This window comes from Pongo pygmaeus, chromosome 7 (assembly GCF_028885625.2).
Source record: "Pongo pygmaeus isolate AG05252 chromosome 7, NHGRI_mPonPyg2-v2.0_pri, whole genome shotgun sequence".
Taxonomy (NCBI): Eukaryota; Metazoa; Chordata; class Mammalia; order Primates; family Hominidae; genus Pongo; species Pongo pygmaeus.
This window is the reverse complement of record NC_072380.2, coordinates 23,124,704-23,146,303: the sequence shown is the minus strand read 5'-3', so window position 1 is coordinate 23,146,303 and position 21,600 is coordinate 23,124,704. Positions and strand designations below refer to the sequence as shown.

The 21,600-nt window shown below is 38.4% G+C and overlaps 1 protein-coding gene across 6 annotated transcripts in view; it reads left to right on the top strand.

The window, feature by feature from the left end:
• TNFRSF10B (TNF receptor superfamily member 10b) overlaps nucleotides 1–21,600 on the top strand; it is a 49,098-nt gene that overhangs the window by 5,151 nt on the left and 22,347 nt on the right. For all 6 annotated transcript variants that reach the window (XM_063669361.1, XM_054498217.2, XM_054498218.2 and 3 more), the window contains exon 2: nucleotides 21,286–21,391. In XM_063669361.1, the coding sequence (XP_063525431.1) occupies nucleotides 21,286–21,391 (106 nt within the window). The remainder of the gene's footprint in view (nucleotides 1–21,285; nucleotides 21,392–21,600) is intronic.

Here is a 21,600-nt window from a genome sequence, read left to right as displayed (position 1 = left end):
CCATGCACACGCCCATGAGCCCATTTCTGTGGCCCAACACAGCTGCGCATCTCTGGCCGCACGCCCATTCTCCCTCAATCAGAGAGGCCCACAGATGGCGCAGCCTCGTCCTGCACAGCAGAGAGTGAATGGTCATGAATGGATCTATATTATTTCAACTCTTCTACATTTTGTAATCATATTACAATATTAATTCAGCAGTACCTCTCGTTTTTACTCCCCTCCCCCATTACACTGGCTTCCTGTCTGTCTGGGATTCTGTCTGTGTGAACTCTTTCCTCTATGTCCACTACTGTCCCTGCCACCGATGGCATTTGTCACTTCTGCCTGGGCAGCCCCTCTGGACTCTTTGCAAGTTCATGGACTTTGGGGTTAATGATGGCTGTGCCTCAGCTCCTGTGAATGGAAACTGTGCTAAGGAAAGGAAGGGCTGTGCCATGTTCCCGATACTCCACGGCTCCTTGCATATGTGGTCGCCAGGCACCTACATGCCTTCCATGAGTGAATGAATGAGTAACATGGATTCTAGGAAGCTGCACTAACCCAGATGTTGTGTCCTCAGCCTGCTCATAGAGTGTGTTAAATGTGAGAGGTGGGGAGCGTGGCAGGCAGGCTGAGGACAGAAGAGAGGATCTGAATAGAGTACGGAGGATCACCCAAGTCCAGAGTCACCAAGGCCATTGTCAGGTTTTCACCAGGGACATCCCTCATCAGATCCACCCTTTAAAGATCATTGTTCACCCAGTGGAGAGTGGATTAGCTGGGTGACCTCAGGTGTGGCCTGGGCAGCATTTGGGATGGGTCCTAGTGGTTAGGGTGAGGGTCAGGTTGCATTATCGTGAAGGAGGCAAGTGGCAGCTGAGGTGGATCTGAGGGAAATGATGGTAACGCAGGCCGGTGATGCAATGGGTTTGGTAAGAAGAGGAAAGAGGTTTGTGGTGGATTCTAGTGTTTCTAAGAGACTTGGGTGAGGTCAGGAGTAAATGGGCATAAATGGTTTTAAGAATTAGGAACCTGAATGTGCTATTGGAGACAGTATGGACACGTCATCACTCACAGACCTGCAGTACACAAAATGCTAAAAGATTTCAATCTGAATAGAGAAGAAATGAAATGGAAATACGGAATTTTTTTTTTTTTTTTTTTTTTTGAGACAGTTGCACTGTTGTTGCCCAGGCTGAAGTGCAGTGGCACAATCTCGGCTCACTGCAACCTCTGCCTCCCGGGTTCAAGCGATTCTCCTGCCTCAGCCTCCTGAGCAGCTGGGATTACAGGCGCTCACCATGACACCCAGCTAATTTTTGTATTTTTAGTAGAAACGGGGTTTCACCATGTTGGCCAGGCCAGTCTCAAACTACTGACCTCAGGTGACTCACCGCCTTGGCCTCCCAAAGTGCTGGGATTACAGGCATGAGCCACCTCACCCAGCTGGGAACATGGATCTTAAGGAAAGAAGGAAGATCATCAGGAATAGAAATATTAATGCACATATAAAGAATGATTATTTCCTCTTAATTTCTTGAAAATATTCACTATCAAGTAATATAACACTTTGTAGGGTTTGTAACATATGTACATGCCTGAGACAACTATAGCATAAAGAATGAGTAGTGTAGATGAATGAATCTGTATTATTTCAAGTCTCCTACATTTTATAATATTACCATATTAATTCTGCCATACAACTCAGTAATGAAAAGGAACAGATGCACATGAAAATATGACTGAACTTCAAAATAATTATGCTGAGTGAAAGAAGCCAGAGAGAAAAGCATATATAGTATCTGATTCCACCTATGATATTTATAGCCAGAAATGGCTGAATTAAAAAAGAAGGATCTTAAATCAACAAGCTAAGTTTACAAATGTAGGAATTAGAAAAAGGATGAACCAAACCCAGAGTTAGCATTATAAAGGAAATAATTATTAGAAGAGAAATAAATAAAACAGAGAATAGAAAAACAGTAGAGGCCGGACGTGGTGGCTCATGCCTATAATCCCAGCACTTTGCGAGGCCAAGACAGGAGGATCTCTTGAAGCCAGGAGTTTGAGACCAGCCTGGATACGGCAAAACACTGTCTCTACAAAAAATACAAAAACCAGCCTGGCCTGGGGGAGCACACCTGTGGTCCCAGTTACTCGGGAGGCTGAGGTGGGAGGATCACTTGAGCCCCAGAGATGTAGGTTGCAGTGAGTCAAGATAACATCACTGCACTCCAGCCTGGGTGACAGAGTGAGACTCTGTTTCAAAGAAAGAAAGAAAAAGAAAAAAGAAAAACCATAGAGAAAATCCACAAAACCAACATTGATTCTTCAATACTATTAATTAAACTGACAGAATTCACTAGTGAATTCTAACAAGCTTTTAATGAAGAGCTAAATAACACTACTTCTCAAACTCTTTCAAAAACTTGAAGAGAAGGGAACCTTTCTTGACTCTTTCTGTGAGGCCAGCATTGCTCTGATACCCAAGCAGATAAAGATACTACAAGAAAATAAAGCTACATTCCAGTATCCCTAATTGATGCAAAAATCTTCAACAAAATACTATCAGAGATAATTCAACAGTACCTTAGATGGATTATACACCATGACCACATTGGATTTATTTCCAGAATGCAGGAATGTTTCAACAAATGAAAATTGAACAATGTAATACATTGCATTAATAGAATGAAGGGGGGAAAAAGACACATGATCTCTCAATTGACACAGGGAAAGCCTTTGATAAAATTCAAAGCCCTTTCATGATGAAAACACTCAGCAAACTAAAAATAGAAAAAAACTTTCACAACATCATAAAAGCCATGTAAGAAAACCCCACAGCTAACATCATACTCAGTGTTGAAAGACGGAACGCTTTTCCTTTAAGATTAAGAACAACGTAAGGATACCCACCCACCTTTGCCACTCAGCATAGTACTGGAAGTTCTAGCCAAAACAGGCAAGAAAAAGAAATAAGAGCATCTGAACTGTAAAGGAAAAAGTAGAATAATCTGTGTTTTCAGATGATATGATCTTACTGGTAGAAAATCCAAAAGATTTCACAAAAAATTAAACTGCCAAAAATAAAGTCATATCAAATTTTTAAAATTTTGAAATTTATTGTTGTTCAGTAAGAGACAGTACAGATTGCAATCTGGGAGATTTCAAACCAAGTGGTAAGAAACTTGCCTTACAGCAGGTATAGGACAGTCTATAAAGGAGGATGTATTTTGACAATTTCATGATTGACTATTATAAATGTATATTCTTTTTAAAGGCAATCAGAGTCATTTAAGCTGATTTTTCTATAGCTGCTTGATTTAACTTCACTGAACCATATTACATCATGATGAAGGTGTAAAACTTACATTTTGTGGGTTTTTTTAATGATTACAGCTAATGTGTCAGGGATATCGGGATGTCTTAAGTTTTGGCTACATGGTTATGGGTGATTGCCGTGGGGTATATCTAAACTGTTTTTAATTTTTCTTTAATAGTACTAAAATGAATTCATCAAAGAAGTGGAATACAAAATCAACTGGAAAAGTCAATTGCATTTCTATACACTACCAATGAACAATTCAAAAAAAGAAATTAGGAAAAAATCAATTTACAATCATATCAAAAATAATAGGAGTAAACTCACCAAGGGAGGTGGAAGACTTGTACAATGAAAACTATAAAACATTACTGAAAGTAATTAAAGCATACAAAAATCAATGGAAAGATATGCCATGATTATGAATTGTAAGACTAATTATGTCAACATTTCCTAAAGTGATCTGTACATTCAATGTAATCTGTATCAAAATCCCAAGGACATTTTTGCAGAAATGAAAAAATGTATCCTAAAATTCATATGGAATTTCTGGGGACTAGAATAGCCAAAACAATCTTGAAAATGAATAAAAATGTAGTAGGATTCACATTTCCTGATTTTCAAAACTTCCTACAAAGCTGCAGTAATCAAAACAGCATGGTACTGGCATAAAAGCAGAAAAATCGATCAGTGGAATAGAATAGAGCAGCCAGAAATAAACACTCACATATATGGCCAAATTATTTTTCACAAGGATGCCAAGACTGTCGAATGGAGGAAAGGGCCATCTTTTCAATGAATAGGGCTAGGAGAACCGGATATCCACATTCAAAAGAATGAAGTGAACCTTAGCCTAACATCGTATATAAAAAATAGCTAAAAACAAATAAAAGATGTAAATCTAAGTGCTAAAACTATAGAACTCTTGAAAGAAAATATAGGATAAAAATTTTGTGACATTGGATTTGGCAGTAATTTCTTGGATATGACATCATGGACACAGGCAACAAAAGAAAAAAATATACATTTTGGACTTCATGAAAATCAGTAACTCTTGTGCATCAAAAGATACTATTAACTGGATAAAAAGGCAAAACCCACAGAATGAGAGAAAATATTTGTAAGTTATATATCTGATAAGGGCTTAATATCTAAAATATATAAAGAAATCCTATAGTCTAACAAAACAAAAACAACCCAGTTAAAAATGGGCAACTGATTTTTATAAACATTTCTCCAAAGCAAATATACAAATGGTCAATAAGTATATGAAAAGATACTCCAATCACTAATCATTAGGGAATTGCTGGTCAAAACCACAGAGATACCATCCTATACCCATCAGGATTACTATTATGAAAAACACACACAGGCTGGGTGCGGTGGCTCACACCTGTAATCCCAGCACTTTGGGAGGCCAAGGCAGGCAGATCATGAGGTCAGGAGATCGAGACCATCCTGGCTAACATGGTGAAACCCCGTCTCCACTAAAAAAATACAAAAAAATTAGCCAGGCCTGGTGGTGGGTGCCTGTAGTCCCAGCTACTAGGGAGGCTGAGGCAGGAGAATGGCATGAACCCAGGAGGCAGAGCTTGCAGTGAGCTGAGATTGCGCCACTGCACTCCAGCCTGGGCAACAGAGCGAGACTCCATCTCAAAAAACAAAAAACAAACAAAAACAAAACACACACACAATGAGCATTAGCAAGGTTGTAGAGAAGTTGGAACCTTCATGCCCTGTTAATGGGAACGTAAAATGGTGCAGCCACCATGGAAGACAGTATGATAGTTCCTCAAAAGTAAAAACGGGATTACCAGATGATCCATCATTCCCACTTCTAGGTATATGTCCAAAAGAATTGAAAGCATGGTTTCAAACAGATATTTGTACACCCATGTTTGTAGCAGTATTATTCACAATAGCCAAAAAGTGGAAGAAACCCAAGTTGGACAGATCAATAGATGATGTGGTATATTCACACAATGGAGTATTACTCAGCTGTGAAAAAGAAGGAAATACTGGCACATGCTACACAATGGATGAACATTAAAGACATGCTCAGTAAAATGCTATTCATAAAAGGACAAGTGAAATAGGATTCCACTTATATGAGGTACCTAATTTAGTCAAATTCATAAAAACCAAAAGTAGAATGTTGGATGCCAGGGGTTGTAAGGAGGGAAGAATGGGAAGATGAAATAACTTCTGAGGATGGATAGTTGTGATTGTTACACAACAACATTAATAAACATAGTGTCACTGAACTACGTAGTTTAAAAGATTAAAAGATAAGTTTCATGTTATATATAATTTACCTTAGTTTTAGATTAAAAAAACAGCATTTATTATAGTCAACACATAACAATTACATATAAAATGGAAGTATTGTTGATTTAAAAAGCCAATGCACAGGCTGGGCGCGGTGGGTCACACCTGTAATCCGAGCACTTTGGGAGGGTGAAGCGAGTGGATCACCTGAGATCGGGAGTTCAAGACCACCCTAACCAACATGGAGAAACCCCATCTCTACTAAAAATACAAAATTAGCTGGGTGTTGTGGCGCATGCCTGTAGTCCCAGCTACTTGAGAAACTGAGGCAGGAGAATCGCTTGAACCTGGGAGGCAGAGGTTTTGGTAAGCCGAGATTGTACCATGGCATTCTAGCCTGGGCAACAAGAGTGAAACTCCATCTGAAAGAACAAGCCAATACACAATTAAAATGGGATTCTAAAACATACTCAATTGACGTTAAATATGTAGGTAAGAAGGAACAGGTAAAAAAATAGAGTAGACAAAAAAAATGGTAAAATTAGAGAACTATTTTGGCTATATTAATAATTACACTAACTGTAAATCCACCAAACACTATAACTCAAAGGTAGATATAGTTAGAAGGATGAAAAAGCAACACTTAACTACATAATGTTTATAAGAGATGGAATTTTTTTTTGAGACAGAGTCTTGGTCTATTGCCCAGGCTGGAGTACAGTGGCAAGATGTCAGCTCACTGAAACCTCCTCCTCCCGGGTTCAAGAGATTCTCCTGCCTCAGCCTCCCAAGTAGCTGGGATTACAGGCATGCATCACCATGCCCGGCTAATTTTTGTATTTTTAGTAGAGATGGGGTTTCACCATGTTGGCCAGTCTGGTCTTGAACTCCTGACTTCACGTGATCTGTCCGCCTTGGCCTCCCCAAGTGCTGGGATTACAGGCATGAGCCATTGTGCCCAGCCAAGAGATGGAATGTAAAGCAAAATGCAGGTATAGTGGGAGCATATGGATGAAAATAGATATACCATTCCAGTAATAAGCCTAAGAAAACTGCTGTGGCTATCTTAATATCATATGAGGTGGATTTTAAGGCAAAGAATATTGTAAGACATGAAAAAGGACCTTTGTAGTGTTAAGAGAGTTAATTCATCTGGTAGGCATAATAATCATAAGGTATATGGCCTCAATAATAGAGCTTCAAAATAAATGAAGCAAAAATTTACCCAGCACTTTGGGAGGAAGGCCAAGGTAGGCGGATTCACCTGAGGTAAGGAGTTCGAGACCAGCTTAGCCAAAATAGAGAAACCTTGTCTCTACCAAAAATACAAAAATCAGCCAGGTGTGGTGTCGTACAACTGTAATCCCAGCTACTGGGGAGGCTAAGGTAGGAGAATCACTTGAACCCAGGAGGCGGAGGTTGCAGTGAGCCGAGATCATGCCACAGCACTCCAGCCTGAGCAACAGAGTGAGACTCCAATCTCAAAAAAAAAAAAAAAAAATTACAGAATCCACAGGAAATTATAACACACTGTTCTAAGCAATTAATGTAACAGTTTGACAAAAATATCAGTAAAGTCATAAAAGGGCCGGGCGCGGTGTCTCACGCCTGTAATCCCAGCACTTTGGGAGGCCGAGGCGGGCGGATCACAAGGTCAGGAGATTGAGACCATCCTGGCTAACACAGTGAAACCCCGTCTCTACTAAAAATACAAAAATTAGCCAGGCGTGATGGTGGGCGCCCGTAGTCCCAGCTACTCGGGAGGCTGAGGCAGGAGAATGGCATGAACCCGGGACACGGAGCTTGCAGTGAGCCAAGATCGCGCCACTGCACTCCATCCAGCCTGGGCGACAGAGCGAGACTCCATCTCAAAAAAGAAAAAGTCATAAAAGATCTGAACCACCTTGACTTAATTGACATTTATAGAGCGCACATGCATCTACTGGAAACTCATTCTCTTCTATTGAAGATGGTACCCTCACTCATTTTATAGCCCATATTCTGGGCTATAAAATAAGTCTAAGTAAAGTCTCTTTTAAAAAAGAGAACTCATATAATGTATGTTCTCTGATCTCAATGAAATTCAATTGGAAATATATAACAATGTCTAGAAAGACCTCCAAATTTGGATGCTAAGCAACACGCTTATAAATAATCCGTGGTTCAAAGGAGAAATTAAAAGCTAATTCAAAAATATTTCAAAATAAATGATAATGAAGGTTTAATGCATCAAAACTTGTGGGAAGCTATTAATATAGTTCTCTTTTTTTTTTTTTTTTTGAGATGGAGTCTTGCTCTGTTGCCCAGGCTAGAGTGCAGTGGCACAATCTCGGCTCATTGTAACCTCCACCTCCCAGGTTCAAGGGATCCTCCTGCCTCAGCCTCCTGAGTAGCTGGGATTACAGGCATGCCCCACCACGCCCAGCTAATTTTTGTATTTTTAGTAGAGACAGGGTTTCACCATGTTGGTCAGGCTGGTCTCGAACTCCTGCCCTCAAATGATCACCCACCTCGGCCTCCCAAAGTGCTGGGATTATAAGCATAAGCCACACTGAACTTCACATTTCAGAATTCCTGAGTCTTATCAGGCAAAAACAAGTCCTGAAAAAACAAAGTAAATCTACTTATTATAGGAGGGCAGATAATACAAAGTCGGGCATTAAGGTAATATCATTTTTATAGTTTTAAAGCTGACGACTCTAAGGGCAGTATATATGTGCTTCAATGAAATTATAAACATGAAAACCCTGCTTTCAGTTCTTTTGGATACATACCCAGAAGTGGGATTGCTGGATCATCTGGTAATTCTACTTTTAATTTTTTGAGGAACCACCATACTGGTCCTGGACCAAACTGAGGGTCGGGCTGCTATTTCTTGCCACCCAATAATGAGATGCCAATGAACTGGGAAGAAAGAGAGTTTTTATTTCTGTAACTGGTTACAGGGAGAAGGCCTGGAAATTATTGCCAGACCAACTCGAAATTACAAAGTGTTTCAGAGCTTATATATCTTCTAACCTATATGTCTACATGTAAGTGTGCATTCATCCAAAGACATAAGTGATTAACTTCTTTTAGTCTATAACTAAGGTTTGAGTCCTGAAGACCTTCCTCTGGAGCCTCAGTAAATTTACTTAATCTAAATGGGTCCAGGTGCTGGGGTGGTTACCCTTATCTTGTCTCCTGCTAAACCATGGAGGTTTGGGGAGTTCCTTCAAACCTCCAATACCCTTGTTTGTGGAGGCCTGGGGAGTTTCTTCAAAACCCCCAATAAAACTTGTTTAATCCTAAATGAGTCCTGTTAAGAATTCCTCCATTATTTTGTCATGTTTTAAGGTCCAGGAAAGGCCTAAGCAAAACTCTTGATGGGCTTTTGTTACATTCCAGCCTTTGTATAAGGGCATTGGCTCTTTTTTTTTTTTAAGCATTTAATAGTTAACTTAAGCACTTGATTAGTACTGTAACAGTTGTGATGGAGGCCTGCATTAGTGAAACTTGGCCTGCTGTAATCCCCACTGTCAGTTTGCACATGATTTCTATCATGCTTATGTATTTATTTATCATGAGAATCATAGGGAGACGGGTGTCATAATCTTTCCGGCTATTTTCAGCTGAGAGAGGGTCATCGTTATGGGGCACCAAATGCAGTGCTGGAGTGGAAGAGGTCGATTTGTTCCTGGTAGCACTGTCTGTTTTAGGGGCTTAGAGACAGTGCCTGCTGAAACACCTAGTTTTCAGTTCACGGGGCTTTAAGAAAGCAAAGCTTAGGTTTCAGTGATTTCCAGTTAGGGAAAATGGGGAAAAAGGAAAAGAAAAAGGAAAAATTGAAAACATTTTGAGATTTGCAGCCAGAAAAATTAGAATTTAATCCAAACTGTAGAAAATAATAAAAACTGGAAAACATCCAGGAAGACTAGAATTTAACAGGTGTAACTATAGTTTTTGAAACATAATTTTTCTCTCTCTAGTTTCCCATTTTTATTAAAAGACAAATCATGGTAGGACTGGTTTGCTTTATTATACTTGGCCTAATCATTTATAAACCGTGCAGCAAGAATAATTATTTTTTACATAGGCCTTTTAAACTGGCTTTGATGGAACTTTGTTCCATAGCAGGAATCTGAGATAAGACCTTTTTAAAGCCGAGCCCAACCATGGATTTATACCATCAAATACCTATGAGTTGGGTGAATTCCTCTCTTCTTGAGGTTCCAAGATAACTTGGGGTTCCTGGCCTGTCAGAAAGTGACATTCTTTACTTACCACAGGTCAGAAACCCTGTACAGGGTCTGTGTACACAAATTATGAGGCCCGTTTCCAAGGGCTTTCTTGGCTTCCTAAGTCAAGTTTGATTCCTTGAAGGAGAGCAAAGTCAAAGCCTTGGTAAAATAACCAGTTTTTCCTGTTACAAAAGAAAACAGATTCTTACTGCAATTATGCAAATAACTATATTGCCATAACTTAAGAATACTCACAGATAGTTTCCAAATTCTGGAGAAAATCAGGTAGAGAGAAACAAATATGCTCCAAATTTTGTTCATAGGAGTATACTGTACTTAAATGTTAAAAGGTGTTAATAGCTCAAAAGAAAAGTTTCCTTGCCTCCGAAAAGCAAAACAAAGGATTAGCAACATTTTAAGCCAAAAGTCAAAAAGATCACTTCAGTCTCCTATTAGTTCAGTTCATGCAGTTAATTCCTGTCCTGTTTGATATTAATGAACATTTTAACTCTTTAAGAGTCATCAACGTTTTTCCTCTATTTTGATGTCACAGTCTCCAAAGTTATCAGAAACCTGCATTCAAGAGCACCTGTTAGAGCTTTACAGCTAATTATAAAACCACCTTCTAAAGAGGACCAAAACAAGACAGACAACAATTATTTATGGAGGACAAAAAGTTTTAGGGTAGCCATAGTTAAAGACACAATTGATGACAAGGGTATCTGTTACCTCTGTGGCACACAGTAATTTTAACATAACAATTATCATTACTACTGACAACATACACTAAGATATATCAGAATTATAGGAGTCTTCCATAACTTTGGAACACATACCAATAACATATTTACGCACATACAGTCCAAAGAAAGCCAAACACCATTTCATGTTTGACAATGCTTCCTGCATAATTTTTGTATCAAATAAGCCACATTTCACCTTTACATAAGTGTACTATTAATGTTAAATCCAATTTTTAATAAAACCTTATAGACACATTTACCCAATTTTAATGTTTGACCATAAGGTAAGATTTTCATAGACCTTTCATAACTCTACAATTTTTTGTTAACAGAAGGTTAGTGCTCTAAGAGAAACCCATTGTGCTTTTATTTTAATGCTCAATTTACAGAAAAACTGGATGGTATCCCTTTAACTTTAGCCAATACATTTACACACAGAATTGTCTTTACAATTACCCTTCCACAGCTTGCTTAAACTTTTTTTTATTTTATCCAATTTAAAACAATCCTTTAACCTTTTAATATAGTAAAAAAATCCATATTCTCATGCCTCCTTATAATCTTTTTACCAAAAGTATATTTTACTTTCCTTACACACCTTGCATGTAAACTGTTTTTTCAATAGTCTTAAATACACATTACATTGTTAATTCTTAGCAACCTTTTCTTTTGGTGAAAACCTTGGTAAGTTTGGGATTTTAATTATATACTAGGTATGGAGCCTACGACCTAGACAGAAATGCAGGTAAGGTCTGACTTATTCTAGTATCTAACTCCATGTGTCCTAGGCCTTACCTAGCTGCAAAGCAGGCAAGTTGTACAGCTAAGAGTCATAGTGGCATTTTATAAAGCATTTAAGAGGCCTAATCACCTTTAAATTGTACAACATTTCTCGCATAAATTTCCTTTCATAAATTCTTTCACAACTTACACAGACAATCTCTGACATGCCTTGACTTTCTGACTTGTTCTAAACATCCCTCTCTTTAAATAACCATTTAATTACTTTAGGACAAGAATTTACTATACAGGAGCCTTTCTTATATAAATTCTCTTTTCTTTAAAACTTTTTGCATAGCTAGGGGACATGGCTAATTTCACATGTCCCCAGGTCGTATCTAGAATTTAACACTCCAAAATAAATTGAACACTTTTTAAGTCAAAGAAGCATTTTATGACCTAAAGCATTTAGCAAACCTAATATTTGACCTGCATAATTTAGACCAACTATTTCCATTTTTGAAGATACTTTTACCAATAATCTTTAAAATTCTCCTTATTTTTATAACTTTCTTTATATCTCTCTTATTTCCTGGTTTATTTTACCTTGTTTTATATATAACCTTTAAATAAGCTTTGAATAAGACAAAAATTAGTTACGCTTGGCCAGGCGTGGTGGCTCACGCGTGTAATCCCAGCACTTTGGGAGGCTGAGGCAGGCGGATCATGAGGTCAGGAGATTGAGACCATCCTGGCTGACACAGTGAAACCCTGTCTCTATTAAGACCTACAAAAAATTAGCCAGGCGTGGTGGCGGGCGCCTGTAGTCCCAGCTACTCGGGAGGCTGAGGCAGGAGAATGGCGTGAACCCAGGAGGTGGAGCTTGCAGTGAGCCGTAATTGCGCCACTGCACTCCGGCCTGGGTGACAGAGCGAAACTCTGTCTCAAAAAAAAAAAAAAAAAAGTTACTCTTTAAAAAGGACACAATCTTTAGAAAGAATGTTTTCCTACAATATATTTTTATTAGGAAATATCCAAATAATGAGATATCTGTTGTTTAACTTTAGATTCTAAATTATGACAAGTTTACTTATGAGTATGTATCACATTACATTTATCTAATTATTTATTTTAATCATTTACCCAGATTTATGAAAACTGTGATAGTTGTGATTAAAGTTATGAAACCACCATAGCAAAATTATAACTGAGACAGTGAAAATGATCTGAACTAACTGACTCCATCTTCCTTCTAACCTACAAGGTATTCTTGTTTATTAACTTAGTTTATAATTTAGCTTTGAAACAAACATGACAACAGTCCTTTCCCAGAACAAACTTCCTTCATGTCTGTGGACTAGACTGCTTAAGGCCACAAGATTAGAAGTTAGGGTATTTTGGCCAGGGGCGGTGGCTCATGCCTGTAATCCTAGCACTTTGGGAGGCCGAGGTGGGTGGATCAGAAGGTCAGGAGATGGAGACCATCCTGGCTAACGTGATGAAACCCCGTCTCTACTAAAAACACAAAAAATAGCCGAGCACGGTGGCAGGCGCCTGTAGTCCCAGCTACTCAGGAGGCTGAAGCAGGAGAATGGCGTGAACCCGGGAGGCGGAGCTTGCAGTGAGCTGAGATTGTGCCACTACACTCCAGCCTGGGCGACACAGCGAGACTCCACCTTAAAAAAAAAAAAAAAAAGTTAGTGTATTTTACTAAATATTTCAAGATGTAGCTATCTTCATTAAAACAATATTAATGTTTCATTTATTTAAAAATTACACATGGAAAGATTATTCTGTTTGCACTGAATTATAGTTTTGTAGCCTCTATGCCGAATTTTGACACCTTATAATATTTGGCAGAGATAAGTATGAAATTGCTTGATCAATAAATGCAAACTAAAATGTATGCTGGCAATTCTTAAGACATTTCTAATATTACTTTACCAATAATTTTTAAAGCTAGCTTATTAAAGATTTTATTTAAGTCACATAAACTTGAAAAAGCATTTGACTAGTCTTTCCTTTTTTCTGTTATTCAAGTGCTTTTATTTTTCTTTGAGCCATTTAATTAGATCTCTTTTATATATCTTCAGTAGTGAAACATGGTATACACAAGACAAATACATAAGTGTATTAGGCATGCCAATAGAAGTACATTTTATAGATTCATAAGACCTCTTTTTTCCTATTTTTTAACTATATTTTTCTTTCTTTGTTGCTTTCTTTCTTTTTTTTTTTTTTGAGACCAAGTCTCCCTCTATTGCCTAGGCTAGAGTACAGTGGCATGATCTCTGCTCACTGCAACCTCTGCCTCCCAGGTTCAAGCAATTCTCGTGCCTCAGCCTCCAAGTAGCTGGGATTACAGGTGCCTGCCACCATGCCTGGATAATTTTTGTATTTTTCGTAGAGATGGGGTTTCACCATGTTGGCCAGGCTGGTCTCGAACTCCTGACTTCAAGTGGTCAGCCCGCCTCGGCCTTCCAAAGTGCTGGGATTACAGGCATGAGACACCATGCCCGGCCTTAACTGGATCTTTGAGCTCTGGGCGGAGCCCACACTGAATCCTGGGTTTTCAAAACAGGGACAATTATTATGAGGCTACACCATGTGATGCTTTTACAGTGCACTTAAGCAATTTTTTCCCAAAGACATTTCTAAGTGTCTAAATTACACTTTTTCTTTAAAACCCCAGAGTAGCTTCTGTTTAATAGCTATTAATGAAGAAAACAGAATTCAGTCAACTGAGAAGAAAAAAAGTTTTGCTCAAAAAGATAAGGGCCTAGGAGAGAGAAAACCAAAAACATGAAGGCCTTTTAAAGGCCTTCACGCCCACACACACACACACACACACGCACACATATGCACATACACATTTTGGATGTTAGCTTTTAATTAAGCTGACTCTCGATCATTGAGCTTCAAAAAATCTTTCTCCTTCCCAGAGGCATCTCAGTAGAGATGGACCCAATACTTCCCATTTTCAAGTATACATGGTATCAAAAGGAACAAGACAGACACACAAACAAATGGAAACATTTCAGAAAAACCCAAGGGGAAGTGCACTACGGCAAAACAGACTCTCAAAACTAACGCAAAACCTGATATCCACCAAAGGGAAAGTGGGTGTATGAGCCAGCCCTGTTGCTTCCCTTGGCAGTACCGGATAAATGGCTTAACAAGCCCAAATGGGAAAACAATAGCCTCCTGGCATAGGATCCCATTGACTCACCCTTTGAGCACGTCCGCTCCTTATCTCTGTTCTTCCCCAGTAGAGAAAGGGACGTGTAGATTTGCACATAAACAGCCCTCTGGAGGGTCCCCCGGGGAACCTCACCTGACAGCTGCTGGGATCCTCCTGAAGACTGTCTCATCGCAAGCTACCAGCCGCTGGATGCAGCACTGTCCTTATCTTCTGGCTGGCAAGTTTTTTGTTCCCAGACCAAACTGAGGGTGGGGCTGCCCAATAATGAGATGCAGGTGAATCTCGCTGCCCAATAATGAGATGCAGGTGAACTGGGGAGGAAGCGAGTTTATTTCTATAACTGGTTACAGGGAGAAGGCCTGGAAATTGTCACCAGACCAACTCAAAATTACAAAGCTTTTCAGAGTTTATATCCCTTCTAAGCTATATGCCTACATGTAAGTGTGCAGTCATCTAAAGACATAAGTGATTAACTTCTTTTAATTTATAACTAAGGTCTGAGTCCTGAAGACCTTCCTCTGGAGCCTCAGTAAATTTACTTAATCTAAATGGGCCCAGGTGCTGGGGTGGTTACCCTTATCTTGTCTCCTGCTAAATCATGGAGGTTTGGGGAGTTCCTTCAGACCTCCCACACACTTGTTTGTGGAGGCCTGGGGAGTTTCTTCAGACCCCCAATAAAACTTGTTTAATCCTAAATGGGTCCTTGTTAAGAATTCCTTCATTATTTTGTTATGCTTTAAGGCCCAGGAAAGGCCTAGGGAAAACTCTTGGTGGGGTTTTGTTACATCCCAGACTTTATATAAGGGCACTGAATTTTTTTAGCTTTTAATATTTAACTTAACCACTCAGTCAGTACTGACACAGTTGTGATGGAGGGCTGAATTAGTGAAACCTGGCCTGCCACGATACTGTTTTTCACAGTGTGCGTTTTACATTCCCACCAACAGGGCATAAGGGTTCCAGTTTCTTCACACCTCACCAGCTCTTGTTATTTTCCATGCTGTTGTTTTTAATATAGTAGACGTTAGCGGTGTTGAGCATCTTTTCATGTGCTTATGGGCCATTTGCTTATCTTCTTTGGAGAAATGTCTTTCAAGTCCTTTGCCCTTTTAAAATTTTTTTTTTTATTTTTACTGTAAATTAAGAAATTACTGCCAGGCACAGTGGCTCATGCCTGTAATCTCAGCACTTTGAGAGGCCGAGGCAGGAGGACTGCTTGAGCCCAGGCGAACGTTCAAGACCAGCCTGGGCAACATGGCAAGTCCCAATAAATTGTATGTATTTATGGGGATTTATAGGGTACAAAGTTATGTTATGATTTATGAATACTATATGGAATAATTAAATCAGCTAATATGTCCATCACCTCAAATACTTACCATTTTTATGGTGAGAACATTTGAAATCTATTCTTTTAGCAATTTTGAAATGTACAATACGCTGTTATTAACTATATTTATTGCACTGTGCAACAGATCTCAAAAATTGTATTCCTCCTGTCTAACCGATGCTTTGTACCTTTGATTATCATCTTCCCGTTCCCCCATGCCCAGACTCTAGTAACCACCATTCTACTCTCTGCTTCTGAGTTCAGTTGTTTTCTTGTTTTTTTTTTTTTTTTGAGACAAAAATTTCACCTTTGTTGCCCAGGCTGTAGTGCAATGGTGCCATCTCAGCTCACTGCAACCTCCGCCTCCCGGGTTCAAGTGATTCTCCTGCCTTAGCCTCCTGAGTAGCTGGGATTACAGATGCCCACCACCACGCCCAGCTAATTTTTGTGTTTTTAATAGAAACAGGGTTTCACCATGTTGGCCAGGCTGGTCTCGAACTCCTGACCTCAGGTGATCCACCCTACCTCAGCCTTCCAAAGTGCTGGGATTCAGGCATGAGCCACCGCTCCCAGTCTAGTTGTTTTCAATTTCACGTATGAAAACATACAGTATTTCTCTTTCTGTGCCTCACTTATTTCACTTAGCATGATGTATTCCAATTCCATCCATGTTGTTACAAGTGACAAAATTTCTATCTTTTTAAAGGCTGAATAGTATTCTGTATTGTCTACATACCACATTTTCTTTATCCATTCATCTGTCGGTGGACACAGGTTGATTCCATAACTTGGCTGTTGTAAATAGAGCTGCAATGAACATGGAAGTGCAGATATCTCCTTGATATACTGATTTCAAATCTTTTTGGTAAATACCCAGAAGTGGGATTGCTGAATCATATAATAATTCTATTTTTAGTTTTTTGAGGAAGCTCCACACTGCCTTCCGTAATGGCTGTACTAATTTCCATTCCCACCAACAGTGAGCAAGGATTCCCTTTTCTCCATATCTTCACCAACACTTGTTATCATTCATCTTTTTGATAATGGCCATTCTGATAGGTATGAGATGATATCTCATTGTGGTTTTAATTTGCACTTCCCTAATGATTCGTGATGTTGAATTTTTTTTTCAAATATCTGTTGACCATTTGTGTCTCTTCTACTGAGAAATGTCTACTCAGGTCTCTTGTCCATTTTGTAATCAGATTATTTTTTCTCTTTGAATAGAATTATTTGAGTTCCTTATATATTTTAAATATTAACCCCTTATCAGATGTATGGTATGCAAATATTTTCTCCCAATCCATACCTTATTGCTTCACTCTATTGTTTCCTTTGTTGTGCAGAAACTTTTTTTTTTTTTTGAGACGAAATTTTACTCTTGTTGTCTAGGCTGGAGTGTAATGAATGGCATGATCTTGACTCACAGAAACCTCTACCTCCTGGGTTCAAGTGATTCTCCTGCCTCAGCCTCCTGAGTAGCTGGGATTACAGGCGCATGCCACCATGCCCAGCTAATTTTGTATTTGTAGTAGAGATGGGGTTTCTCCATGTTGATCAGGTTGGTCTTGAACTCCTGACCTCAGGTTCTGCAGAAACTTTTTATGTTGATATAATTCCATTTGTCTATTTTTGCTTTTGTTGTTTGCACTTTTGCGGTCAAATTTTAAAAAATGTTGCCCAGACCAATGTTGTGTAGTTTTAGCCCCTGTGTTTTCTTCTAGTAGTTTAATAGTTTCAGGTCATATATTTAAGTCTTTAGTCCATTTTGAGTTGATTTTTGTATATGGTGTAAGATAAGGGTCCAATTTCATTCTTGTGCATATGGATATCCAGCTTTCTTAACACCATTGATTGTGGAGACTTTTTTTTCCCATTGTGTATTCCTGGCACTTTTGGCAAAAATCAATTGACCATAGCTATGTGGATTCATTTCTAGGCTCTGTATTTTGTTCCATTGGTCAATATGTCTATTTTTATACCTGTGCCATGCTGTTTTAATTATTATTGCTTTGTAGTATAGTTTGAAACCAGGTAGTGTGATGCCTCCAGCATTGTACTTTTTGATCATGATTGCCTTGGCTATTTGTGTGTGTGGTTTTTTTTTTATGGTTGCATATGAATTGTAGGATTGTTTTCTCTATTTCTATGAAAAATGATATTGGAATTTTGATGGTGATTACATTGAGTCTATAGATTGCTTTGGATAGTATGGACATTTTAACAATATTAGTTCTTCCAAGTCATGAACATTTATTTTCATGCATTTGTGTCTCTTTCGATTTTATTTGTCTCTTCTGTTTTGTGCATTAGTGTTTTACAGTTTTCAACGTACAGGTCTTTCACTTCCTTAGTTAAATTTACTCCTGAGATTTTTTTTTGTAATTGCTCTTAATAGGTTTGTTTTCTTAATGTCTGTTTCATATAGTTCATTATTAATATATAGAAATGCTACTGATTTTCATATGTTGATTTTGTATTCCACAACCTTACTGAATTTGTTTACCATTTCTAACAGTTTTTTGGTGGAGTCTTCAGGGTTTTCTATATATAAAATCATGTCATCAGCAAATAGACAATTTTACTTCTTCCTTTTCTATTTGAATACCTAATAATTATTTTCTTTTTCTTGCCTAATTGCTCTGGCTAGGGCTTCCAGTACCATGTTGAAAAGAGGTGGTGAGAGTAAGCATCCTTGTATTGTTCCTGATATTAAAGGAAAAACTTGCAACTTTTCACTGCTGAGTATGATATTAGCTGTAAACTTGTCATGTAATGCTTTTTTTTGTGTTGATACGTTCCCTTTACACTTAATTTGATGAGAGTTTTTATCATGAAAGAATGTTGTGTTTTGTCAAATGCTTTTTCTACATCTATTGAGGTGATCATATGGTTTTTGTCCTGCATTTTGTTAATATGGTATATCACATTTATTGATTTTCATATGTTGAACCATCTTTGCAACCCAGGAACAAATTCCATTTTATCATAGTGAATGATTCTTTTAATGAGCTATTGAATTTGGTCTATTGGTATTTTGTTGAAGATTTTTGCATCTGTGTTTATTAGACATATTGGCCTATAATTTTCTTTTCTTTCTGTGTTCTATTCTGGCTTTGGTATCAAGGTAATGCAAGCCTTGTAAAATAAGTTTGGAAGTAGTCCCTCCTGTATAATTTATTTGGGAAAGTTTAGAAAGGATTGGTTTTAGTTCTTGTTTAAATGTTTTGCTGAATTCAGCCGTGAAGGCTTCTGGGTCCTGGGTGTTTCTTTGATAGGAGACTTTTCATTACTGATTTAATATCCTTAATCATTATTGGTCTGTTCAGATTTTTCCATTTCTTCATGATTCAGTATTGGTAGGTTGTATGTGTCTAGAAATTTGTCCATTTCTTCCAGGTGGTTCAATCCTTTGGCATATAATTGTTCATAATATTTTCATATGATCCTTTGCATTTCTGTGGTATCCATTGTAATGTGTCTCCTCATTTTTTTTTTTTATTTGAGACAGAGTCTCCCTCTGTTGCCCAGGCTGGAGTGCAGTGCCAAGATCTCAGCTTACTGCCACTTTCACCTCCCAGGTTCAAGCGATTTTCGTGCCCCAGCCACCCAAATAGCTGGGATTACAGGTGCGCACCACCATGCCTGGCTATTTTTTTGTTGTTGTTTTTTGTACTTTAGTAGGGACGAGGTTTTGCCATGTTGGCCAGGCTAGTCTCCAACTCCTGGCCTCAAGTGATCCATCCGTCTCGGCCTCCCAAAATGCTGGGATTATAGGCATGAGCCACTGCACCTGGCCTCCTCATTCATTTTTGATTTAATTTATTTGTCTTCTTTCTTTTTTCTTAGTTAGTCTAGTTAAAGGTTTGTGATTTCATTTATTTTTTCAAAAAACTAACAGAATTTTGATAATCTTTTGTATTTTTTTCTAGTCTCTTTTATTTATTTTTGCTCTGATTTTTATTATTTCTTTTGCTCTGCTAACTGTGGGCTTAGTGTATCTTTTTTTCTATTTCCTTGAGGTACAACATTAAGTCTTGTATTTGAGATCTTTCTTCTTTTTTGATGGAGGCATTTATTGCCATTTCCTCTTAAAACTGCTTTTGCTGCATCCCATACGTTTGGTTATGTTATGTTTCCATTTCATTTTCTAATATATTTTTAAAATTTTCTTTTGATTTCCTCTTTGACACATTGGCTGTTCAGGAGCTTGTTACCATTCAAGTTATTTGTTCATTTCTTAATCACATTGTTGACTTTTTGTTGTTGTTGTTGTTTAGTTGGAGTTTTTTATATATTTTAGATATTAACCTTTTATCAGATATATAACTAGCAAATGTTTTCTTCTTCCTGTGGGTTGCCCCTTCACTGTTGATCATCATTGGATGCACAAAAGTTTTTAATTTTTACATAGTGCAATTTATCTATTTTTTTTCCTATATTGCTTGTGTTTTGGGGATCACATTCAAGAAATCGTTGCCAAATCCAAGGTCAGGAAGAATCATTCCTATGTTTTCTTCTAAGTTTTAGGATTTTCACTTTTATGTTATATTTTGGATCCATTTTGAGTTAATTTTTGTATATATGTAAGTTAAAGGTCTGAGGTCATTGTTTTGTGGTGAGTCAATGTCTAGATTTCCCAAGACCATTTTTAAAAAGATTGTCCTCTCTTAATTAAATGATCTTGATACCTTTGCCAAAAATTACTTGATCATATACAGTCATGCACCACGTAACAACATTTCTGTCAACAACAGACTGCATATATCATGGTGGCTGCATGCAATTATGTAACATACCACACAGGTTTGTAGCCTAGGAGCAAAGGGCTACACCATATAGGCCAGGTGTGTCATAGGCTACACCATCTAAGTTTGTGTAAGCACGCTCTTCTGATGTTCACACAACACAATTGCCTAATGACCCTTTGCTCAGAACAATGTTGAGCAATACATGGCTGTACGTGCAAGTTCATTTCTGGGCTCTTTGGTCTATATGTCAGGCACCTTTTAAATCAGAACTTCGCTATTTAATGTTTGATCCTGTATCCCAATTTTTTAAGTTTGCTATATTATAACCCCCATTTATAAAAATGTGTGTCTGTGTGTATGTCTGTGTGAGAGAGAATAAGAGAAAGAAAGAGAGAGAGAATAGGCATACCTATGGAAAAATAGTGGAACTAAATGAGACAAAATATTAATGGATGCTGTCTTTAGCTGAGAATATCACGTGTGGTCTGTGTATTCTTCTAAAAACTTCCCTTGCCTGCATTTTCTGGAGTGAACATGTTTAGAAGAGTTTTTCAAGTGTATGTTACTTGGCCTTCCCTGAAATATGAAGGGACAAACAAACACTAAAGGATGTTTGAGAGGTAAGAGCTGCAAGAAAGATGAGGGTTCTGTTTAGCTTGGGTGCCTGGGGTCAAGAGAATGTGAGTGGATCCTGGGAGGGGTGAGGTCTGGAAGCCACTCATGCCCATCCCTGCTTTGTCCCCACAGGTCTCAGCTGAGTCTGCTCTGATCACCCAACAAGACCTAGTTCCCCAGCAGAGAGCGGCCCCACAACAAAAGAGGTCCAGCCCCTCAGAGGGATTGTGTCCACCTGGTATGTTCAAGATGGGTCTCTGATCTTTGCCCCTCCTCCCCTTGTCTCCATGAGCTTCCAGTCTTTTCCTTTGCACTTCCTCATTCTTTATTCCACAGAGAGGCATTGGGTGCCTCCAGTTTGAGGCTCTGTCTTTCTGGAGCCTTCCTGCTAGGATGGTATCAAGACACACAGATGAATGAGACAGCCAAAGAAACTGATAGGAACCT